This window comes from Syngnathus scovelli, chromosome 7, assembly GCF_024217435.2.
Source record: "Syngnathus scovelli strain Florida chromosome 7, RoL_Ssco_1.2, whole genome shotgun sequence".
Classification (NCBI taxonomy): domain Eukaryota; kingdom Metazoa; phylum Chordata; class Actinopteri; order Syngnathiformes; family Syngnathidae; genus Syngnathus; species Syngnathus scovelli.
The window spans coordinates 413,176-437,769 of record NC_090853.1 but is presented as its reverse complement, the minus strand read 5'-3'; the positions used below and the strand labels follow the sequence as shown (position 1 = coordinate 437,769).

The window sequence follows — 24,594 nt, the reverse complement described above, 5'->3', positions numbered from 1 at the left end:
CTCCACATTGAAGAAGCGAGCTGGAATTAAGACGGAAACAACAAGCGAGAGACATTTTTCATTTCGTTCCTTCGGACAATCCATGGACCGAGCGCTTTTTGGGGACAGGCCCACGGTCGGTCACCGTGCCGGCTCCTGAATTCAACTTTGCGTTTGAGGCAATTTTGTCAAGATCCTGACTTGCGCGGCGGCCCCCCTCGACCCCGTTTTGGATCCGTTGGCATGTGGAGGGGGGGCAGTGTGATCATTAGCACCAATCAACCTGAGCGTGCGTCAAAGTGTAAAGCGGCAGGAGGGATCAGGTGGGACAAAAAGGTGCAATTTGCCGAGCGCACAACAGGATGAGGCCTTTCATCTGACAGTTAATCAAGCGTCAACAACCGGCTTTGTTTTGTCTTCAGCTCGCCGTCCTTCTCTTCCTCGTCCAATTCTTGCCCAAGACAGCGTGACGCCAGCTTGGAGTCTCACTAATTAAGACTTCACGCTGGTCGACTTTAAACGCGGCTCGTCGAGCTCCCCGCCGGGCCTCCCCTCCCCTTCCCGACCGGTGACCCGCCGCCGGCCGCAACGCTCCTCTCGTCCTTTTCCCCGTGTTGCGGCCTGGCGCGGACGATGGCGGCTGCCTTTAACAAGGTCAAAAGCATCTTCGTGTCAACACGGCGCCATTGTGTCAAGGACAAAAGGAAGGAAGGAAGGAAGGAAGGCGGACTTTGAGCCGCTGATGGGCTCTAAATTGCGCTCAAAGAGGGGGAATCGATTCGTTTGTGGTGTGCAGACCGATCACGACGGTGAGGATTGTCAGAAAGGCACCCAAAGAGATTGAGATGGCCGAAAGAAAGTTGGCAGTTGCCATAACAAAACCTTTGCTGACGGATCGGGACGACGCTTGGACGCGCCGATGGATTAACCGCGGGTTAGCAAAGTGACGTCTCGGTAGGGCGTTATCGGACTCGCATGCCACTGGGGATCAAGTATCAGCTTTCCCCTTCTAATCTGGGGGGGAGGCAGAGGAGTCACTTCACTAAACAACACGTACGCCTTTGATAGCAGGCAGGGCGAACGGGGGGGTTAAAGGCGACCATTTAGGGCCCAGCCGGATTAGGGACCACCGCCACATTGCAGAGACGCGTCCTTTCTCTTAAAAGCTCGCCATGTTTGCGGACACCTACTGCTGGGTGGTCACTTGGCATCCAGGTGCACACCTGGGGAAAAGGTTGCATCGGGGTCAATACATTTCAATCTTGATGCAACTAAAAGGGAAAAAATCTAACAAGTGAGTTTCCTAGATGGAAAAATGAAGGCCCCCAAAATAGTTTTAAAATGGCTCACCAGTTTTTTTTCAATCTATTTCCCGCATAGAAAAAAATGGCCTTTTGTGAGTAATAAAAGCAGGGGCGGCGTGTAGGTGGCCGTGCTCCGCCGTCATCCAGGCAGGACCAAAAAAAAAAGCATCAGCCACCATGACCAAGAGGACTAAGTCAAACACTTCATTTAGCCAGCATGGTCACAGTTGACGAGAAAAAAGGGAGCTCAGGCAAAAACAGATTACAGAGGCCATTGAAAAGAAAAAGCCCACAGGCTACCTTGGTGTTTTCTTTCCTTCTCCGTGCATCTTGAGGGTGTCCTGAACCGTCTTTTGTAAAGAAATCCACGAGGCCTAAGCCCTCAAGTGTTTGAGTGGAGCGCTAATGGTGGCAAAGCCTGTTCAATCCGCGCCACAATGGCCGCAGCAAGAAGATGAGTGACGCGCGCTAACGAGCGCTCAACCGAGTCAACAACGGCGACTCACTCGAGAGGATAAACGGACCACTCGAGTCGCTAAGCCTCGAGTGAGCAACGAGCCAAGACGCGGTGACGTGCGCTAAAGTCGCAAACTTTTATTGCAAACCAAATCAAAACCTTGTTCATTCATTCATTCGTTCGTTCGTTCGTCGGCGCTTCCCAGGACAGCGCCAGCAGTCGCTACAAAACGCGTCAATATTACACGTAGAAAAAAAAAGAAACATTTGTCAAAAAATGACACTTTATGTACAAGACAATATTTCCCAATTTTGGCTCGCTAACCTAACGAGTTAGACGCCTCCGATTGAAAACGCGCAAGACAAACAAGCTTTTGTCGCGTCTCGAAATCTCAGACAAAGTAAGGCACCCAAACGGCCGAAGCTAACGCTAACCATTAGCGCACCAAATGGTTGATGAGGTGAAGAAGACGCTTGAAGACGTTGCACATACATCCGTCACGCATGCATGCATGCAAGCAAAGTGCTCCGCATACAAACGTTCCTTCCTGAAATCCAGAAAGTTTTGCATTCATCATGGGGAAGAAAAAAAAAAGGGATCTGACAACATGGGGAAAAAAACACTTTAGCGATCAACTGAAACAATACTTTGGACCTTTTTGTTGAATCAGACCCTCGATGAGCGCTTCCAAAAATACTTTTTGGTGTGCACAACAAAAAGTCTTTTTCAAAAGGCCAACTTCTTTCTTTCCAGAGTGCCTCCTAAAGGCAAAAGGTGGATTTGTTTTGCAGCAGTGAGGCGCGCAGATGTGTCGAGAAGGCGCAATTTAGCCAGGGAGATTGGAGTTGCGGGCTGTTGCGCCGCGCCGCGCCCCAGCCCAGCCCACCCCAGCGCGCCCCCCTGCAGGCTTCTCTGTGTGCGCGTGCGCCAGAGACATTAAAGAGGTTTATTCTCAGCGAGGGCGGGGACGCGATGCGCCCACAAGCGGCAGCACAAAAACCCCAAAGAGGTGGAGACACATGGCAACGCATCCCCCCGCCCCCCTCACCAAAAATAATTGTGGAGATCACATTTTGGTGCTTTTGCTTCAAACTTCCATTAGCTAGCCCCTTTCTGAAGGTGACGTGTGACACGTCTTTTCTTTTCTTTTCTTTTTTGGAAAGAAGCCATCAATCATCCCAAGGCATCTGGACTCTGTCCGGCAAGGCACGGCTGGATTTGCTTTGGCCAAAGCGGACAGCGAGGCTCTCGCCCGCCAGGCTTCCACGCTTCCTTCCTCTTGGAGGGCAGAGAGGAAAAAAGTGCAAGTTAGCGATGATGTCAGCGCTTTGCCGAAGCGCCGTTGCGACACAGGCCCCAAGTCTCCTCCTCTTTCTGGGGAACGTGTCTTCCCCTCTCCACTTTCTTGCACTTTTTCTCAGCTGATGTCAGCGGCTAACAATGTCTCCACAAAGACGTCCTCCTCCTCCAGCCAAACTAGTTTTTTTCGATTTTTCTGGTGGGGGGGGGGGGGGGGGGGGGAGGGGGGGGGGGGGGCATCCTGATGTCACTGGGAGCACAGATTGGCCGCAAAGATTTGTCCCGATATTTCTGGTCGAGCTTTTTCCGAGCGTTTCCTGCACATGCAAAGTTTGTCGCTCAGCTTGCTTGCTTGCTTGCTTGCTTGCGGGTTACATCCATCACATTTGCTTTGGCCTTTGCGAGAGGAAAATGTGAAGCAAGCTTTGGTAAACGGAGGCGCTCCAGCAGGTGTGTGCGCGTGTGTCTTTGACATCCGCGCCAGCCAGCCAACGCCGGCCGGCACATCTCAGTAGTGTGTCGGAAAGCCTCGCGCCTTTTGTCACTCAACGGCGAGAGCTTCCAAGAGGTCAATGCGTTAAGGTGAAGGGCTTGAGCTCAGACGTACCACTCCCGCCGCGAGATGACCGATCCGTCCTGGTGCGCCACGTAGTCGCCGTCGCCGTCCGGGAGGTACGGCGAGCCGTTGCTGAGCCCGTGCGGCTCGTGCTGCGTCTGCTGGTAACCGTCGGGGCGGTAGGCGCGCTCCGGCTCGGCCCAGCCGTCGCCGTCGCAGATGACGTCGCCGCAAAGTTTGGACTTGAACTCCTGGCTGCCTTTGTAAACCTCGTGGAGGTCGTGCGGCTGCAAGACGTCCACCTGCGTCTCCTTCTGCACGTCCGACGGGCCCAGGTACTGCTTGGTGTAGTAGTCGCCCCGGAAGGTGCGCCGCTTGCGCAGCAACGAGAAGCAGACGGCCACCACGGCCAGGATCAGGACCAGGGCGCCGCCCGCCGCGCCGCCCGCCACCAGGCCCAGCGTCTCGCTGTCCTGCGCGGGGGCCAGCGTGGGCGAGCCCAACGGGGAGCGCGCCGTGCCGGCCGCGGCGCCACCGTCGGGCGGGCTGGTGGTAGCGGTCGCCGCCGTGGTGGAAGGGGGTTCTGCGGAAAAAAACAAAAAGGTCCAAATCCAGTTGAGCATTTTGTTTTGGCTCAAGTCAGGTCACATTAGGTGAAAAAATGACATTGCCTTGCTGTCAATACCACCCAAATTGAAAGTTTAAGAGCATGTGCGTGCTCGCTCGCAGGGGAAGGGAGGGGAGTGCAGAACTTCACTGTTGGGGGGAGGCCGGGGCGGGGTGGGGCGGGGTGGGGGAGGCCAGAGGTTGCCTGCCTGCCTGCCCCGAGTCTTAAGATTTGAAGCGAGAGGCAAGATAATTGGCCCGCAGAGCCTTTTTCGGACGCTTTGGCTCGGACTCTGGCCTGCGAACAGATGAAGCGTGACAGCTTTTTTGGGGCGCGGCCAAGCCGAGCCATCGGAGGGAGGGAGAGAAGGTTGGGGGGGGGGCAGCGCTTGCTTTGTTTGGAGAGGGATCACAAAGGAGCCACGCAGGAATGAAAACAAAAAGGAGCGTTCTCAGGATCCACGCCCCGGCCTGATGCGCAGATGTGGATCCATCTCAGGCTTTAGCTGCGGCCTTTTATTCAAGAAGCGGTTACCTTGGACCCAGAGGGACACGTCCCGGCTGCCCGCGCCGATGTCATTGATGGCTTGGCAGCGGTACACGCCCGAGTCGTTCAGCGTCAGCGGCCGCGTGAAGGCCAGCCTGTTGGACGTGACGGCGACGCGCTCCGGCATCGGGCCGTCCAACCTGGGGGGAGGGGAAGACATCTTGAGACGTTTGGAGGTTACGGCTTTAACTGTAAAGAATGACCAAAAACATGCATCTTCTTGGCATTCGAGCCGCTTTGGTCGAAAGATTTGTTGACGACGTCATTACCAAAAGGTCATGAAAGCATTTATTTGCAGATAAAAAAAAAAAAAAGGGTCTGGGAAAACGCTTGGAAGAAGAGCGCTATTGTCTGGACAGTCATGCGGACCAGACTTGGCCGTGAGCCTCCTTCTCACATCACGGGAGGATGCGATTGAGTCTGACTGAGCGAGCCTGACTGGGCCAGCCTGACTTGGCCAGCCTGACTTGGCCAGCCTGACTTGGCCAGCCTGACTTGGCGCATGCACAGACTATTCACGCAAAGTCTTCACGAGCGCAAAATAACTGCAGAGTCAGCACAGGCGTAGCTGGTATTTTCCAAGTCGGCGAGTCACACATTCAACTTTTTTATTTCGTTGCCCAAACAGCGTGAACCCACCTGGCCCAGCGATACTCCCGGACGGGCGGGTTGGCCCGAGCGCTGCAGCTCAACGTGACGTTGGCTTGTCCGACGTACCAGTTTTGCTCGTCGCCCTCCATGCGGACCGTCGGCGCAACTGCGGGAAAAACAAAGCACAACAAAGGCGAGCTTCAGCGACGGCCGGCTTTTGCTGACCAAAGCATATTTGGCACAATGTCCACGCTCAACAAGCATTTGTAGAAGGGGGGGGGGGGGGGGAGAAAAAAAAAAAAAACAGCGGGCATTAAATTATATTACAAGAAGCAAGAGAAAGCTTTGGCACAGCCAGAAACAAAGATATGAGCAACTTGGAGAAGAATTGCAGCAAAAGGTTGCACAGCTAATAAACTCCGGAAAAATCTGAAGGGGAATTGGGGGGGGCGTTACGTGCGGCTGTAATAAAACACAGCAAACAGAGTCGGAGATCCAATTTTGCCCATTTTGATTTCTCCGGGGAACAAACAAGCGAGTCAAAAAAAGAGGACGCCGAGTCAGCCGGTGTTTATCGAGCTGGTCGGGAAGCGACCGTATCGGTTCCCCCGTCCGTCCGTCCGTCCGTCCGTCCGTCCGTCCGTCCGTGACTCCCTCCCTCCCGTAATCCCGCTGGCCGGACGCATGCACGCACGACGCTACGCCGGGCTGGGCTCAAACCACGCCACTCGGGCACTCACAGTGAACATTGAGCACGTAGACGATGCGAAAGTCCGTCTCCAGCGTGGGGTGGCGCACCACGCAGGTGAGGTTCTTGCCCTGGGCGGCGCTCCCGGGCGTCCACAAGTAGCGCAGGTGCACGCTGGCCGTGCCGTCGGCCTCGTCGCGCCGGCGCGTCTCCACGCGCCCGCTCAGCTCCGTCTCCCAGGAGACCTCGGCGGCGGGAAGGCCACGCTCAGCCACGCAGGTGGCCACCAGCGACTCGGCCTCGCCTTCCAGCAGGGTGTCGGGCCCGGCCGACACGTACGCCTTGGGCTCCACTGGACCACATGGACACATCATGACAACGTGAGACGTGCAAACTAGGATGAGGCTAATATCAAGTTTAGCATTTGGCTCAAATTACATTTTGCATTTGTTGGACTGGCACGCAAAAGTACAGCGAGAGCGTCTGAAGCCATGCCAATACAAACTGCCCGTGCGAGCGTCATCCGGGAAATGATTGAGCAACGCGACATTGACGGAATATCTGGCGGCCGACCGAAGGACCTCCAGGGAAGACTTAAGACCGGGCAAGGGGGACAAATCGAGACAAAATGACCCCATTGGCTCCATGTGTGGAGCCGGCCGGCTTTTTAAAGAGCACCAGCAGCTGCACAAAGGCAAACTGTGTGTGTGTGTGTGTGTGTGCTTTGGGGGGGCGCCAGCACCTCCTCCCCGAGAAAAGGCCATCACCTTCGGGACATCTGCTCCCCTTGTCCCCAGCAGGAGCTGCTGCTACAAATTCCCAAAATAACTCCCGGCACCCCATTCTCTAAAAATAGCCAACGGGGCTGTGGCGGGGGAGCAGGGGAGGGAGGGAGGGAGGGAGGATGGGAGGCACCACTCGTGCCGCAGTCGTCAACCTCTCTCTTGCGCCCCCCCCCCGTGCTCACAAAAACGGGAGCTGCTCCATGCTGGTGCCCAACATCAAGAGCCTGCACACCGATTGCAAATTGGATCATTGATTAAGCTGCCATTTGTTTGATCAATCAGATTGGGAACAAAAAGGACTAAAAAGCTGGAATTTTTTTTCATTCAAAGGGACAGCACCAACGTCATCGTGATCGAGTTACTGGAATGGGATGTGCAATCTGTGGCTGGCAAATGTTGCTCTTGTGGCCCTCTTGCCAATCCATTTGCAATTGTGAATTCTTTTCGGATGAATGTGAAGCGCTCCTCGTTTGCACCGTGACGCTTCGGCGCTTGTTTTGCTATGGTTCTGTATTCTCATAAATGCGGACGTGTTTTGTCTCGACAACAGCGAGTAGGCCAGTTCTTGCCTACTGATTTGCGGATGCTCTCGCATGTTTCGCCATAAAAGCCGGCTGAGCGGCCGGCGTGCAGTCGAGCAGTTACGCGTCGCCTTTTCCATGAGTCGGCAAATCTTGATGCGCTGCTGAACTCTCACTTTTCTGACTAGGGATAAAAAAAATAAAAAAAAAAGCTGCATTGCTGGCCACACATTGCAAGGGGGGAAGGGGGGTCGTGTCTGCATCTCATCGCAGATTCTTGTAGTTGCTCCACTAGTTCTGCAACGTCTATTTTTTGCACATTGCATCGTGCCTCCCCTCCATACGCATTTTGCCGATGGTGAGCGTCATACGTCTGATGGAAGCCGTCCGGGCGGCTTGAGCGCTCTGCTCTGCTCAGCTCAGCTCAGCTCAGCTCAGCTCAGCTCAGCTCAGCTCCTGTGCCAAGTGGAGCGTTGGCGTGCACTTTTGACATAAATTCAAGACGCTCTTGGGAAATTGTTCATCATTCAGATGTTGACCTTTTCTGCCGAGGTCGAGAGGAAGCGGAAAACAAGCGAGGCCATTTTTCGTCAGACAATTGAACGATTAGCCAGCCAGCCGCCCGCCCGCCCGCCCGCTTGCGTGTCCGCATTGTGTTCCATTTTGCAGGCCGGCCACTCACCTAAGACGTTGAGCTGGGTGGTCGCCTGGCCGTTCCCCAGCGGGAAAGTGGACACCTTGCAGGTGTACTCGCCCGCATCTTCCAGAGTCACGCCGCTCAGGGAGATGTTGACCGCTCGGTTGGTGGTGGAAACGAAGGCCACGCGGGCGGCGAACTCGGGTTGGACGTACGTGCCGTGCTCCATGTGGTACACGGCCAGGACCTCCCTGCCCGAAGCGATCTGGCGCTCCCATGAGCTCTGGATGAGCGTGATGTTGGGCACCAACTTGATGTGGCAGCCCAGCGTGATCCTCTTGCCCAGCACGGCGTGCGCTTTCTCGGGGGCCAGCACCAGGTCGCCGCCGACGCCTGCGGGGAGACGTCAAGCTTTCAATCCATCTTGTGACAAAGGCTCTTATCATCAAACGACACGACTCGCTCTCTCGCTCGCAGAAGGCGGACGCCTGCCCCCGTTCTCCATTCATTCACGCTAATGCGCTCGTTTTTTTTTTTTTTGTTTTTTTTTTACAACACCGGGCTCCATTTTGGCTTTGTTGACATGTTTAACGACACCGGGCTCCATTTTGGCTTTGTTGACATGTTTACAACCACCGCCCGAGTTGGTTCTATTTGGGAATGTCGGATGTGCGAGCTATAAAAGTGGCCCACCGGCTGGTATTTTGGGTCCTTGGCACCGACGCGAGCGGTTAGCCGCAGCAATGCTCTTGAGCGAGCGAGGCTCAGGCTCGGGCTCGGGCTCGGGCTCAGGCTCTCCTGCGCTCTGTGGCGTCCTCTGTAATTTGCCTCATCTCACACACACACACACATACGCAGGAGCAAAACAAGGCCCGTGTGTGAGGCGGACATCTTGCCTCTGTGTATGTTCAATTGTGATGTAAACTTGCCAGCTGTGCTCTCACACGGGCTTTCCTGATTTCTTTTTTCCACTCAAAACATTTGATGCGGGAGCCGCCCACATGCAAGTGGGGGATTTTTGACCTCACGACTCCCACCCCGCCCCGCCTTGATTTGAAAGAGGGGCTTCCTGCCTGAGAAGCTTACTTTTGCTATTTTTAGAGCAGCTAGCTTCAAAAGCTAACGGAGGTGTCGACATGACGTTGCCAAGTCCAGCCTTCCTTGAGTTTTGTGACAACACCAAAAAACATGACACCGCTGGACTGACTGACTGACTGTACTACGCATTCGTCGATGACACGGCCGATAGCTGCCCGCGCGCGCCACATGTGACTGACTGACTGACTGACTGACTGAGGCACTTGGCGTGGGCGTCGGCTTTCCGACACTGAGAAACCGGAGCCGGCGTGCGCGCAGTCTGCTCTGCCGTTTGCTTTAGCCCGAGCGTCATAAACACAGGGCGGGGGCCTCCACCTTCGGTGGGAGGGAGGGCGGACAGATGGCCTCAACGTGGGATGCCGACAGCCGGGGAGGAAAGTTGGCGGGGCCGGTGCCGGCAAGCGACTGCTTGGCCAAAACGCAGTTTGACAAATGGATGGCGCGGGCGGGATCAACAAGGAGCGTTGCAGCACGATTTTGCCATCACTACTGACGACGACGCACGTGTGACATCAGAGTCCAAAAAGCTTTTATGGTGGGCTGCGAGGTCAGATGTGCTTGAATATTTGTTTCTTTGCCTTATGACATCACTAATTGTGACAAGCTGCCGCTAAAGGCTAAATCAAAACCTTTCTCCTGGCGGCCCGGCCCGCCAAAGCGGCGCAAACGTTGGGCCGGCTCGGGACGGAGAGCCGCCGCCGCCGCGCGTAGGACGAAAGACGTCCCTGTTGCTGCAATGGAATATCGTGTGGAGGCGGTCATGAGGGAATGATTTCAAAACCTCACCAATCAAGAATGTAGGCTGGAGGCAGGAGGAAAAGCAGAAACATGAACAGGACAGGACAGGACAGGACAGCCCTTCATGTCCCGTCCAAACATGACAACAATCAAAGCGGGGCTGGGCCATCGTGTCCACTCATGATGATTAGAGTGCAATGTCACTGCCATTTGCTCAAAAAAACAACAACAACAACAATCCTTAATCTCTCGCAGGACTGTTCAACAAGCCAAAGCCAAAGAGTGCGAAGGCCGGGCTTCCTTTCAGCTACCCGCGCCGCATACAACAGTGGCTTGTGTCCAAAGTCATCAGCAATCCTCCCTCCAGGGAGCTAAGCTGCTGCTGCTGCTGCTGCTGCTGCTGCTGCTGCTAGCCACAGCAGCCCAAGAAAGCCGACACGGCCCGGCCCGGCCCAGCCCAGCCCAGCCCAGCCCGGCCGGCCCATCCCGGCCGGCCCGGCCCAGCCCAGCCGCAGCCTCTTCCTGCTTCCCTTCACTTTGAAAAGGGGGCCTCGCCGCAGAGGCACAACAACGAGGCAGGAAGGGAAGGGAAGGGACGGGACGGGAAAGGGCGGGCTACCATTGCCGGGCTGCTGTGATTCGGAACGTGGACCCACACGCGGGTCAACTGCTTCCAATGAGGCGCACTCACACAAGAACCATTGGTCCAGCGGTCTGGAACCCCAGCGAGGCTCCATTTTGTAAAAGGAGAAGGCTGCTTGCCACCCTCCACTTGTCTGGCCTCACTTGGGCACAATGCGAGGAAGGAAAGGGGTCCGTTCCACCAAGGTTCTTGTCGCCCTGCACAAATACACTTGATGATAACGACACGCCGGGCCAGAGGCTCCGCTCCACTCGGCCTTTCCCCAAAGTTCCAAGGGCAGGGTTGAGCCGATCGGCATTGCGTCGCTCTAATTGTTCAAAATTTCGACGCTTGACATTTCCAACAATAACCATTTGAGCTTTGTTCTTGACGATTTGAGACGGCTCGCCGTACGGGCGGGCGACGTCGCTCGGGAAACTCAAGGGACTCGAGCGGTTACTTTCTGCAGGACGGTACCGAGCCCAAAAGAAAGTGCATTCCTCTCTCTTGGACCATTTGCAGGTTTCCTTGCTCACATTTCCCCCTAAAAATGTATTGAAGGTCATGTGAAAAGCGGAAACCAGCGAAGGCGCCCAGCGAGGAGAGGCCGCAGGAGCCGCATGAGCCTGCCCGCCAAGAGGGAGAGTCGACTGTTTTTTTTTTTTTTTTTCTTCTCCTCCTTCATTTTTCCCACCCGGCTGTGCCAAAGATGAATGACGCTGACAATCGGCAATCCGCCAAGCAGCGCGTCGTGAAAAGTCTCAGTTAACTGGCATCCTTTTTCTTTGTCAAACGTTAGAAAGCTGCTGCCGCCGCCGCAAACAGTTTGCAGCGGGGGAGGGAAAAGGAGATCATGGAAAAACCATTTGGCGGAGGGCTCGGATTTCTGTCGAGGAAAGACGCTAGGCCCCGATGGCGAAGGAGCACCGCGTGAGCGCCTCCATTCAGTCGTTCATTCATTCATTCATTCATTCATTCATAAGGTACATGTCACCTTCCACCACGTCCGCACCTTCAAGTATGTTGCTGTGGTAGGCCATGTCTTGTCCACGGACGCTTCAAAAACAAACAAACAAAGATGGCAAGCAGCAGCAGTAAAGCAACGGTGGGCAGCGTACAACGTTTGGCACTTTTTTGTCAGGAAGGGCCGACGGCTCAACTTGTTCCTGTGATAAAGAGCAAGCACAATGCGGAGGGAGCCCTGTGCCATGTTGACAGCACAACTTTGTTTTTTCCTCAGCAGCAGCAGCAGCAGCAGCAGCAGCAGCAGCAGCAGCAGCAGCAGCAGCAGCAGCAGCAGCAGCAGCAGCAGCAGCAGCAGCAGGCACCTTCGGGCCCGGCCCGCCTAAGATTGAGGCGGCTTTGTCCAATGGTTTGTTGGGAAGACAAATGGCCCCATGTTACATTTCACAGCGCCGTCCCGAGATGGCCCGATTGCCTCGCACGCAGGCGTCATCCGGCCTCGTCGCTTGACTCCATTTAGTTGGCCGGCTGGGAAAAAGGGAGGGAGGGAGGGAGGGAGGGAGGGAGGGAGGGAGGGGTCTACGCACAAGTTTTGCACCAGCCCATCTCCTTCACGTTGCGTCTATACACAACGGCCAAACAGAAAAATGCAAGTTACAGTGACTGTTCCATTTTGGTGGCAGCCTGTTTAGGCAGCTGTTCACCTGAGCTGACCTGAGCTGAGCTGACCTGAGCTGACCTGAGCTGACCTGACCTGAGCTGAGACAGTCACCATCAAGTGACACGGACGGAATCCCAGTGCAGCAGAAACAAGGCTACCGGTGCGGCCGTACTTTCCTTCAGTTTTTGGGTGCAGCCATTCAGGCAGCAGAAACGTCAAAGAGGAAAAGTGGCAGGCTCTCTTTGTTGGATACACGAGAAGGACAAAAGGAAAAGGTCAAGTTCGGTCAGTCGACTTTTGGAAGGCAAAAATGGACGCAGACTCCTTTGACACAGGCGTTGACTTTTTGTGGCAGCAGCTGACCAGGTTTAGACACAACACAAGATTGCTGCCGCTGCCTTTTCCGTTGCGTCAACTCAACTTTTGACTTTCTGTCCTTTCCGGTAGGATGAAGACATTTTCAAACACGCTGGCTGAGGTTAGACCAGGTGAGTTGGCAAGTCGACGCTTGATTTAATGACAGAAGGGCCAATGAGAGCTGTGACATCATCTATCATTGTGTGACCCGTGGAGTCCGCAAGTACTTTCGTTTTCTACGAGCAAAGCGAGCGCTAAATCACCAACATTATTATAGCGCCTCTTCATTTATTGCCTCCGGCCGCACCCACACAAAGAAAAGCTCATGAATGGACCGCCGGGGAGAACCTTTCCCTTAACAGTCACATCTGTCAGAGAAAAGAAATAAATGAAGGGGGGGCGGGGAGTCGACAGAAGGCCGCTCGCGGCGAGCGCAGCGCTCATCTGCCGATGGATGGCTTTGGCAAAAGGCGGCGGCGGTGAACGTCGCAGCCGCAGACGCAACGGCGACGCGGCGTCAGCTGCAACGGCATGGCCGATGCGGTGCCTGGAGGGAGGTGACCTTTTCATCCAAACGTCACGCAGTTTGCTTTGCGCTCATTTTTTCTCGGGACTTGTAAAAGCTGTCCCGAGCTGCGACCGACACGTCAAGCACGTTTACTGTCACGCTGCAATTTAGCGTTGGCGGGGACATCAAATGTGTGGAATGTCCTGGCCATCTAACGCGCGCGCCTTTCCCGTCCATCCATTAGCTTTGGGATTCTCGGCCGCAAACGTCATCGCACGACCGGCCTGTCGTCAAAAAAAGGCCGCCGCTTCTTGGTAAAGAAACATAGTCAACTTTGCTGATTAGCTTCCAAGTCGCCCACCGCTGTCATTTTCAAGATGGGGGTGTCGACTGGATTGGGGCGAGGTGGAGCAAAAGGCTGCGAGGTGGCTTTAATTGAAGACCTCACTTTGGCGGTGGTTTTGGTGGCCCCCTCCTTGTGATTCACATGGAAATAAATAAAATGTGGCAGTAATGGAGCCACCCAAATTACAGGCTCAAGATAGAAATAGATTTTCCAAAGAGGCGAGCGCAGCGGCACCGCTAATTGATGCAAATGTAGAACGCTTCCGCGCTTGTTAATCAGGAGCGAGGCCGGCCGCCGCCGCCGCCACGAAACAAAAGACTAGAAAATGATGGCGACCGACATTCAAATATTGCAAATAGACTTAACAAGACTAAAAAAGAAAATGGGGGCATTGTGGCAAACTACAAAAGGAATGCAAAATAAGACGACAAAAACAAGTGTTTAAAATGAAAGTGTAAAGTGCCAATCGTCCTGCGCTACCAAAAATACCGCCTCCATCTTCATCTTGTTTCTTTCACCTCAGATCTCCAGATGACATGTGGCTTTAGTTGGGGGTCCAGAACACATACAAAAAAAAAAAAAAAGGCTGCACTACACCAGTTTGGAGAGGACTGTTAACAGGGAATGTATAGGAGGGGGGTGTTTGTTCTCCAGCTGGAATTCAGCCCAACTTGCAGGTCAATCCTCCCAGAGACGCTGCAGTGCCTCCCCTGGAGTGACCCTTCTGCCTTCCCCCCCAAAAATCCAAACTGCCTCCTCCTTGTGCACACAAAACAAACAACACACAACACACTCAAGCCCAGGCCAGGCCAGGCCAGGCCAGGCCATCAATCTCCACAATCCACCTCACACACTGTCCTCCCATCGGCTCGTCTTCTATCGCCACCTTCATGCCTCATTATGACTTTGGAACTTGTCTTGAAGGGCAAAGCGAAACGAGTAAGGAACAAAACAACATAGGTGAGAAGTTCTAAACTCGTTCTGGAAAACACCAAAATTGTGGGGGAAAAGATTAGGACTGCTTTGAACTTTATAGACCAAAAATTGACTCCAAGATGACAAATACTGATGTTCAAAAGTGTAGTGAGTGGAAAATATTCAAATAACAGGACACAAAAATATTGAAAAACGATATTGGGTGAAGCAATCGATATTATCGCGAGGCCAAACGTCCAGCATTTCAGGGGCGATTGGAAAGGTCATTTTGTAGACCGGGCCTCAGCGAGCAGGCTGCGTCGCAATCGGGCCAGTTGATACGTTTGTCCTATGTTGCGTATCCTCGTCTTTGTTGTTTCGTCGCTTGTTGGCAGAGCGACATTAAAGATGGACTTTTGACTTCTCCCGTATTGCGTCACGTACGCTCCCTTCAAGCCATTCGGCAGACCGCGACTACGCTTTGAAGTCGCTTTGAAGAGTTTCATCGTTAGCGCTAGGCAACCGCTTAGAAATCATTCGCAAGTTAGCACGCCAAGTCCGATTGCCTCTTGACTCATGTCACCGGATCAGAAAAAAAAGCAATGTTCTTACAAAAATGGTATTTTTGTCTGTAAACCCTCTTCATCATCCAGATCGTGGTCATCTTGTTTTGACTGTTGAATTTGTTTGTTCGTGTCTTTCAAAAAAGCTCACTCATTCAACTAGATGAGAAAATAGCTCAACTTATGCAAGTGTCAAATCTAGGTCCAGAAAGTTGAAATTCCTCCACAGTTTGGCTTTAGGCACAGGTGCTTCAAGTCAACTGGACTCTAAACAACATTTTGACTTTTTTTTAAACCCAAAAAATGGTAAAACCTCAAATATGTGGAAAATGGAACCAAATTTCGGTACCGAGTTGTAGCCCATCCCCTTGCCCCCCCCCCCCCCAAAAAAAAAACTAAATGACAAGAGGGAAAACTAAAATACTAGATGGAAAAACTGGTGAAAAGGCAAATATGACGAATACAAAACATGACAGAGCACATGCAAGTTGGGTGGAAGACTGAGGGGATGGCTGCCCTTCATCTCCCCTTTTCGCTCGCTGTGTGCCAGCCAGACTTGGCAGCCCGCAGCGGGGCAAACTGCGCTGCCTACCCGCTGTCGCGCGCCCACACAAGCCCACTACGACCTTCTTCGTGTCAAAGTCAACAGGCCCACACCACTCATCGTTCGGCGTGTCTTTGATCGCCATTTTGCCTCGTTTCGATGACTTTTGAGTGCGGGCTGCAAAGCCCACCAAGCTAGTAGCAAACGACGAGCAGAGCGAGCGGGCGGGCAGCCACGACTCGCCGGTCACTCGCGGCAGATGTTGGGAAGGAGGAGAGCACGAAAACAGAGCAAACTTCGTGCAAGTCCATATAGAAACTGAGCGACTCACCGGCGGGTCCGTAAACGACGAGGAGCGTTGCTAAAAGTCGGTAGAGCGGCTCCATGGCTCCGTGGGCTGGACTGCGCCGGAGTGTGCTCGACATCGCGCGTCCCAACTGGGGATGAAAGTCAGCCCGTTAGCTCGCCTGCCCGTCAGCTCGCTCGCTCGCCTGCCTGCCTGCCTGACTTGCTTGCTTGCCTGTCTCTCTCCTACCCTCCGCTGGAGAAGTGGGCTGTACCACTCGGACGGAAAACGTTTCGCCTGGAAACTAAAGTGGAATGTACCACTACAAGTAAAAAAAAAAACAACAACACCACCAAAAAACCGTTAGAGCGTGAGAAATACCACGTTTTTGTACTTCCACTCCATCAAAGCTATGGGATGAAAAATACACAAATATGACATTCTCAAGTCAACAGTAACAATAAAAAAAACTAGCAGCACTGTACTATAATAAAGGTACAAAAAGATTCAACTAATATTGGTGAAGACATTTTCAAAATAAAAATGGTATGGTTGCCTTTTACTTTGGGCAAATGACAAAGTGAAGTCCTTCAAGTGGTGTCAGGAAACATGCAAGGGGGGAAAGGAGTTGCTAAACAAGCAAGTGAAAATCAAGTCCAGGAGATTGCTTCCTGAAGGACAAAGTATGATCATTCACTTTGGCACGGGCTGACAAGACTGCACCGTCAGCATTTTGAAGGAGACATCCATTCATTCACTTAAGATAAACAAAGGCGCTGCGGAAGGTCCAAAGTTGAAGATGAAAACTCTTTCAAAACATGTTTTGGGGGGGGAATGGCTTCTTGAGTAGAGGTGTTTTTTCCCTTTTTCATTTCCCAGGGCACTGCACTCATGACAGATGTGCCTACCAAATGTCATGTTTCTGTGACGCTGGCTCAGGAAGTGTGAAGGCGTTCCGAAAGGGAGGGCCGCGCGGGGCCGGCGCCAAAAGTCAACTCAAACTGAAGTGATATTTGCAGTCAGACTTCAAGCATTTCTTCCAGGCGTGTCCGGTACGTTTTTCCGTGGCTGTTTTGTGTTTTTCTGATGTGACAACAAAACAAAAAGTCGGCAGTTCAAACATGCATGATATCAGCCAATCTTTTGTGACTCCAGCTTTGTGGGCAGCTGAACAATTCGGCCCATGGTTCTTTGTTTGCGCGTTTTTATGATGTGTGGCAATAGCCTTTGACCCTGCCAACAAAAAAAAAAAATAAAAATTTCAGCCCGTCTTGCAACTTAAACAACAACTAGCTGGTTTAATTGCTGCAAGGGAGTAAAGTGTTTGACAAATAGTGGCCAAGTTTTGACAACAGGGATATTTTTTTGGGGGGGGGGGAGGGAGCACATAACAGGCAAGAAAGAAAAAAAATCTTAAATTTCTTCATTTCTGTGGAAGTGGATGCAAGTTCATTCTGGGAGCAAACAATCAGGAGAAATCCCACAAGCCAAAAAGACAAAAGTCTTTTTGTTTGTCATGTGCTGATTCTCCTGGGAAACATTTGATTCAAATCAACATTTTGCGCGACCGGAAATGTTCCTGCGGGTTACGCGAGCCAGCCTTCCCTGGCCTGAGTTTCTCAGACTCGGGCAGCGACGGCTGAAATGAGCGTCGGCACGCTTCATTTAGTAGCAAATACGCTGCTGAGTGACTGGCAAAAGAACGCGTAAAATGAAACCCCCAAACACACACAAAGCAAAATTGACAAGGTGACGGCCGAGGGTTTTTGGAAGCGGTCCCGAGCGCAACGGTGCCTTCACTGACCCAGGCCAAATGTCAAGCTTGCGTATGGGAGACGGACGGACACCGCACGACGGATGTGCTTTTTCACACTTCCTCAGGAAGCATTTGGGAATTTTCGGCGAGCTCCCGACTTGAAAGAAACGACGACAAAGGCTGTCGTCATTTGTCGTCAAGGTGCTCGCTTTCTCTGCTGGCAGTCATTTGTATCCTCTTTGAGATGTTGCCAGTCAGAGCACGCTCACATTTGGTGATGCTTTTATTAAAAGTTCTCCAAAAAGAAGGGAACAGCAAAGTGACAAACCTGCAATAGTACAACAAACAGTGCAGAGACTCAGGCGAGGGTCGGCGGACCCAAGCGGAAGCTCTTTCATTTCCACCGAGGCCGTTCCCATTCGCCGAAGCCAAACTCATCTCAGTCCTCCCGGAGGTACGCTTCGGGCACGTCGTCCTCGCCGTTCTCCGAGACGGCGGCGCGCCGAGCGTCGGCCTGGATTTCAAGGGCTTTGGCTTCCACCAGCTTCTTGTCGGCATCCCGGGAGAATTTGCGCGCCTCCTCGACCTGGGAGCGAGCCAGCTCCACGTTGGTCCGCATGGTGACGGACGCGTGCTCGGCCCCTGCGAACCAACGCTCGGCAAAGTGACTAAAGTGCCTCTGGCAAGAGGGCCCCGGCGTGCCCAGTCTTGAGCCAGGGCTCGTTTGGAACTTGGACGACGGACGGGTATGTACTGAGTGAATGATCTAACTCCACTGGATAGTTGCACTTTATTTCCTCTGTGATCCAGTTTTTATATGAATATGCGGCGAATAAATGAGAGCAAATTGCCATTCAAGTAAAGGAAAAAAAGTACTATCTCGGGACATGACAGCGACAAGGCTGATGGGATTGAACTGAGTGGAGTTTTTCCAATCCTTTGGCGCCACCAGGTGGCAGCCTGGTCTTACGGCACTGTAAAGAAGCGAGTTCACGCCGTTGTGTGGCAGGCAGGCAGGCAGGCAGGCAGCCAGCCCTCACCAATTCCAAAGCCTTTTTCAGCACGTTGTCAGCGAGGCACGCATCTGCTTTTTCGCAGGAAACGTCGACGTGTGACATGTGCTTTTTTGCAGGAAACGTTCACGTGTGACATGTGCTTTTTTGCAGGAAACGTTCACGTGTGACATGTCCTCCGTGCATTTGCCCACCTGAAATGTACGCCGCCTCAGCCGCCGTTTCACACAAGCGGAGGGCGCCGCTCCACACCGCCTCGAAACGCTTGCACTCCTCTTGTCTGTCGCTGACCTGTCACGCACGGACGGAAATAGGTGACGACTAGCGCTGCGGCGCCGTAACGGCGGCCGTGACTCACCTTGGCTCGCTGGCCAATCATCACCTGCCAGATGTCTTCTTCCTCCGTTTGGCTCAGACTCCCCAGTGAGGCCAAGTAGCGTTTTTGGAGCGCTACCAGCGTGTGCACCGCCTGCACAGAAAAGAAAAAGGCCACCGTTGCGGACCAAAGGCTTGCGGGTCACTTCTAAGTCACCTTTGAATACTCAGCCATGGCATCTATGAGGGCCAAAGTGCTCTGCGAGAGGAACGTGCTGGAACCGTCCGTCACCAGCGAGGCCGCTCGTCTGATCAGAGACTCGTGGGAGAGGTTCGGAATCTGCCGCGACACCGGAAACAAAACTTGTCAAATAAAGTTTGAAACGTTCCACGGGAATGCACGCAATTCGACGAGAAGGAATCAACGTGAAAGTTGGCTCTTGACAGGGAACAGTTGGCTGGCTGGCTGGCAGAGATAGGTTTCCATTCAATTGTCGGAAAGCAACAATCAAAAAGTGACTAGAAACAGTTTCCCAGAAGTCGAGCGCCCCGATGCCAGCCTACACGAATGACGGCCGGGCAGGAAACGGCAAGTGGCGACGTGGTCGAAGCGCAGCCGTCGCGCTTACTTGAGTGAAGGGGACGGCGCACAGCCCACCGCCTGTCGCCGCCGCCACAGACATCGCCGCGCTCCTCCAGCTTGCCAAGGTGCCAACCGCTGTTTTGCCGTGCCTCCGCAGCACCTGAGCGTTGCTCCTGCAAACAGCCACAATAGAATTCAAAAATAAGATCAGCTGCAGCTTAGTCCTTTCCCACAAAGCATAAAGAACATCCATCGGCATGTTAGCATTGTTATATCGTCTGTTGACATGGGTTGCTGGAGGCTTACTGAAAGGGTATTCATGACTAGCACTGCGTCAACGCTCATTTTGTTTTGCATTGCGTGGGTTAGCATGAAGTTAGTTGACCTTTCTGAAATTCTTTGCCTTTCTTTATTGATGGCAACAGCTTTTAAGGTGGGACTTGATGTGACAGTATTGATTTGTCGCCCCTTTGCCATACGTATACACGTTACACGTGGCAATATTTCGATGAGCTCCATTTCGGCTCAATCAACACAGTCAAGGTTTTCAAAAACGGCTCGCTGACAACTCGCATTTCGATGTTGCAGTTTATGGAGGTAGCACCTATTGCGTCACTGCAGGTGCATTCCAACGTCTGGAGGTTTCCTTTCCGGTCGAAGCTCATCAAAATCTCTCTTCTTTGTACAAACATGGCGTTATATCTACGAGTGGTGTCCTTATTCGGGCGAAATGTTGAATGAAATTCCTAGGAAACAGGACGTACCGGAGCAAACGGAGTAAAGCTGTTCCCCGCCCGAGCGCGGCCATGTTGGTCCGGTCTCAGTCAACGTCCGCTTCCGGCTTCGTCACTTCCGGCTTGAAGCTCCGCTCTCCTGGCATCCATCAGATGGCGGCCCCAAAACGTACGTGTTTACTTTCGCATCAAGTTCGGAAAAGGCGTTTTTGTTTTCCGAGTGGCTGAAAAGTGAATTAAAATGCAACCCGTGACAAAACCAAGGGCTACCTGGCCTTATGTTCATTTGGAAAAGAGAATAAAAAGAAAAGGTCGTATGACATCAGGACTATGTCGTGGGCAAACAACAACTTATGAATAATAAATGCTGCTGCTGCTGCTAATTAGTTTCATCGGACTTGATCATCAACACCCAGGACAATGTTTCAGGACGGCGTCCTTGGATGCAAAAACACATGATGACGCTTTAAAACAACAACAATTTTAGTGTAGCTGCATAATTGCATCCCATGATGGCCAACATTTTGCACAAAAACCTTCTTCCCAAACACTTTGAATAATGAATGAATGTTTTTCCATTTAATGAGTTTCACAGGGACTGTTTGATCTTGGGAGATTAGTGACATGGACAAAATGACTTAAGAGCGTCGTCCTGTCCTGCTTCCAAAGTGCTGCCCCAGGAGACGCCACGTGGGCAAATTCTTCAAACAAACAGATGGACCTGCTAACTAAGTGCCATCCGACCGAGTGGGGGTAGCAAAACCTTGTCGGCCTGTTTGGACTGGCATCCGCTCCGAAAGTCAAACGTGAATGCAGTTACGTCAACCAAAATGACAGCAATTTGATACTTTGAGACTCTTTGTCTTGATTGGCACGTCGACCGAGTTTCACGATGCTCAGTGAAGCTGGCTTTTGGGGCCGAAGGGTATACGCGCTTACAGCTTGGGTCGTCATCCAACTAAATGTCTTCTTTCTTTCTTTCTTTGGACCCATGCAGTGGGGGTAAATGTCTTGGCCTTGTTTATGTGTTGGTGGTTTGTCTTCCAAATTTCTCCATTTGCTTTACCATCATCATGTTTTTCCTCAACTGAAGTTCAAAAGTTTGTCGGTCACTATGGGAAGGAGCAGTAACACGCGCACGCACGCACGCACGCACACACACACACACACACACACTCACACACACAGAGTGAGGGAATGACGACGCCCCCAGGTCACCATGGTGCCGCGGCGATGACGGATGGGAGAAGGGGCTACAAATTGGGCGGCCCTTCCTGCAAAGCGCGCAGCCCCGCTGGCGACTTTGCCCACGACTTTGCCCGTCCGTTCCCAACTTGTTTCTGCTCCGTCGAATGGCCGGCAACAGCTCGCTGGTGGGGAGCGGTGACCTTCAAGCCAGGTCTAACTTCAACAGCATCATAAACTTTATCCAAGTTCTGATCGCCGTCTTCCTCGCCATCAACGTCTTCCAGCTGGTGGCTTTGTTCTCCAAGGAGCAGTTCACGTCGTCCACGCGCTACATCCTGTTCGGCAACATGCTGCTCAACGACTGCTGGTTCCTGCTGGTGAGCAACCTGCTGCTCCTCTTCTACTTCTTTGGCGTGGCCACCGATCTGTGGCTGTGCATGCTCATCTACTTCTTCCTGGCCATCTCCAACATGGCCACGGCGTGCACCTTGACCGCCATGACCCTGGAGCGCTACGTGGCCGTGTGCGTGCCCCTGCGGCACGCCGACCTGTGCTCCGGCCGGCGAGCCCTGGGCGCCGTGGCGCTCATCGGCGCCGTGAGCTCCGTACCTTGCGTGGTGTTCTTCGCGGCCATCCTCCCGTCGGTGATCCGCGGCGACTTTGCGGAGGAGCTCAGGTGCACCATTCACAACCTAGAAGCGTACCCGTGGCACAACTACCTGAGGTCGGTCATGTTTCTCCTCTACTTCATGGCCATGGCTGGCGTCATCGTCTTCTGCTACGTGCGCATCATGAAGGCGGCCAACGCGGCGTCGGCCGGGGACCGGGCGGCGTCCCGGAAAGGTCTGGGCACGGTGAGCCTTCACGCCTTTCAGCTGCTCCTGTGCCTCTTGTACCTGCTGGTCCCCATGGGGGAGAAGGCCATCGAGGGCCAGAATAACGCCTTGTTCCAATACATCCGCACCTTCAACTACGTGGTGTTGATTCTCACCCCGCGCTGCCTGAGTCCTTTGGTCTACGGCCTCAGGGATGAGATGTTCTTCAAGGTGCTCAAGTCGTACGTGCTCTGCGGGCGTGCGAGGCAGGAAAGGCGGCTTGTACATTGCTGTCGCCGCGGGCGCCGCCGTTCATGGCTTTCCAAGACGTAAAAGGGAACGATGGTCCGCAAGTCACCTTTTGTTCATATCTTCAGAAAAGAGGAAAAGCTGCTCATGGAATCCAAAATGCAACATTTGAATGGACTTGTCTAAGCCTGTCTGGTTTTATGCCCGCACTATTCCGATTGTGTGTCCAATGTTGTCTCGTGTGTGGTTACAAAATAAAAAGACACACACTCTGAGCATTTTGTATATTTCCAGATGAATGTTGACGTGATGCCATTGATACAAATCATAATGGGGTGGCCCGGCCCGGACCGGCCCGGCCCTGTATTATTGATTCGTTAGACTGCGGCGTTAAAGAACTAGATGGAGTCCTCTCGAGTGCTGACTGAATGAAGTATTGGTAGTCTCAAAAGGCACGCACACACACGCTGAAAGATGCGAAGCTACAACCTGCATGGTCTCCAGCTCCATCTATTCTATGCAGTACGATTAGCGTTGACGGCGGCTGACGTGAAGCAAGTAGGCAATCGGCAGCGCGCTTAACAATAGTCGCCAGCAAAGTGACACGCACACAACCGGCCGGCCGTTCCGCTTTTATTTGGAAGTGAATTTTTGTGGCGCCGTTGTGAGTGGCAGCCTTTTCCACAAGCCTCAATAGAGGATCAATAAAGTATCTATCTATCTATCTATCTATCTATCTATCTATCTATCTATCTATCTATCTATCTATCTATCTATCTATCTATCTATCTATCTATCTATCTATCTATCTATCTATCTATCTATCTATCTATCTATCTATCTATCTATCTATCTATCTATCTATCTATCTATCTATGACTATGGGAAGGAGCAAGAGCGCCCCACACACACACACACACACACACACACACACACACACACACACACACACACACACACACACACACACACACACACACACACACACACACACAGAATGAGGGAATGACGACGCCCCCGGGTCACCATGGTTGCCGCGGCGTGCATTTTTTGGCGATGACGGATGGGAGAAGGGGCTACAAATTGGGCGGCCCTCCCTGCAAAGCACACAGCCCCGCTGGCGACTTTGCTGGCGACTTTGCCGACGACTTTGCCCGTCCGTTCCCAACTTGTTTCTGCTTTGTCGAATGGCCGGCAACAGCTCGCTGGTGGGGAGCGGTGACCTTCAAGCCTGGTCTAACTTCGACAGCATCCTAAACTTTATCCAAGTTCTGATCGCCGTCTTCCTCGCCATCAACGTCTTCCAGCTGGTGGCTTTGTTCTCCAAGGAGCAGTTCACGTCGTGCACGCGCTACATCCTGTTCGGTAACATGCTGCTCAACGACTGCTGGTTCCTGCTGGTGAGCAACCTGCTGTTCCTCCTCTACTCCTTTGGCGTGGCCATCGATCTGTGGCTGTGCATGCTCATCTACTTCTTCCTGGCCATCTCCAACATGGCCACGGCGTGCACCTTGACCGCCATGACCCTGGAGCGCTACGTGGCCGTGTGCGTGCCCCTGCGGCACGCCGACCTGTGCTCCGGCCGGCGAGCCCTGGGCGCCGTGGCGCTCATCGGCGCCGTGAGCTCCGTACCTTGCGTGGTGTTCTTCGCGGCCATCCTCCCGTCGGTGATCCGCGGCGACTTTGCGGAGGAGCTCAGGTGCAGCATTCAAAACCTAGAAGCGTACCCGTGGCACAACTATCTGAGGTCGGTCATGTTTTTCCTGTACTTCATGGCCATGGGTGGCGTCATCGTCTTCTGCTACGTGCGCATCATGAAGGCGGCCGACGCGGCGTCGGCCGGGGACCGGGCGGCGTCCCGGAAAGGTCTGGGCACGGTGAGCCTTCACTCCTTCCAGCTGCTTCTGTGCCTCTTGTACCTGCTGCTCCCCACGGTGGAGAAGGCCATCGAGGACTGGAAGAACGCCTTGTTCCGATACATCCGCACCTTCAATTACGTGGTGTTGATTCTCTCTCCGCGCTGCCTGAGCCCTTTGGTCTACGGCCTCAGGGATGAGATGTTCTTCAAGGTGCTCAAGTCGTACGTGCTCTGCGGGCGTGCGTGGCAGGAAAGGCGACTTGTACGTTGCCACGGGCGCCGCCGTTCATGGCTTTCGAAGACGTAAAAAAGGGGACGATGGTCCCTTTTGTTCCTATCTTCAGAAAAGAGGAAAAGCTGCTCATCGAATCCAAAGTGCAACATTTGAATAGACTTGTCTGAGCCCGTCTGGTTTCATGCCTGCGCTATTCTGATTGTGTGTCCGTGTTCTCAATGTTGCCTCGTGTCTTGTGTGTAGTTACAGAATAAAATCAGAATCCGCACCATCTTGT

General features: G+C 53.1%; 4 protein-coding genes across 6 annotated transcripts; 2 read left to right on the top strand and 2 right to left on the bottom strand.

Annotated features, from left to right (window-relative positions):
• Window positions 1–3,262: 3,262 nt before the first annotated feature.
• nectin3a (nectin cell adhesion molecule 3a) lies at window positions 3,263–17,430 on the bottom strand. The gene is made up of 6 exons (XM_049726363.1): window positions 15,617–17,430; window positions 8,016–8,363; window positions 6,080–6,379; window positions 5,388–5,505; window positions 4,737–4,888; window positions 3,263–4,178 (listed from the first exon to the last, which is right to left on the bottom strand). Exons 1-6 carry the CDS (start codon window positions 15,708–15,710, stop codon window positions 3,637–3,639), a joined length of 1,554 nt encoding a protein of 517 aa, XP_049582320.1. The 5' UTR covers window positions 15,711–17,430; the 3' UTR covers window positions 3,263–3,636.
• Window positions 17,431–17,592: 162 nt separating this feature from the next.
• On the bottom strand, window positions 17,593–20,153 carry LOC125972597 (diablo IAP-binding mitochondrial protein). Of its 3 annotated transcripts, none has more exons than XM_049726370.1 (6): window positions 20,003–20,153; window positions 19,285–19,411; window positions 18,873–18,995; window positions 18,699–18,809; window positions 18,535–18,631; window positions 17,593–17,969 (listed from the first exon to the last, which is right to left on the bottom strand). In XM_049726370.1, exons 1-6 carry the CDS (start codon window positions 20,044–20,046, stop codon window positions 17,767–17,769), a joined length of 705 nt encoding a protein of 234 aa, XP_049582327.1. In that variant the 5' UTR covers window positions 20,047–20,153; the 3' UTR covers window positions 17,593–17,766. The 3 variants fall into 3 exon arrangements, with proteins under 3 accessions (XP_049582327.1, XP_049582326.1, XP_049582328.1); XM_049726369.2 differs by lacking the exon at window positions 17,593–17,969 and adding an exon at window positions 18,099–18,411; XM_049726371.2 differs by lacking the exons at window positions 17,593–17,969; window positions 20,003–20,153 and adding exons at window positions 18,099–18,411; window positions 19,843–19,991.
• A 124-nt stretch (window positions 20,154–20,277) lies between these two features.
• LOC125972593 (odorant receptor 131-2-like) lies at window positions 20,278–22,540 on the top strand. The gene has a single exon (XM_049726364.2). It carries the CDS (start codon window positions 21,325–21,327, stop codon window positions 22,306–22,308), a length of 984 nt encoding a protein of 327 aa, XP_049582321.1. The 5' UTR covers window positions 20,278–21,324; the 3' UTR covers window positions 22,309–22,540.
• A 783-nt stretch (window positions 22,541–23,323) lies between these two features.
• On the top strand, window positions 23,324–24,578 carry LOC125972594 (odorant receptor 131-2-like). The gene has a single exon (XM_049726365.1). It carries the CDS (start codon window positions 23,412–23,414, stop codon window positions 24,387–24,389), a length of 978 nt encoding a protein of 325 aa, XP_049582322.1. The 5' UTR covers window positions 23,324–23,411; the 3' UTR covers window positions 24,390–24,578.
• Window positions 24,579–24,594: the final 16 nt, after the last annotated feature.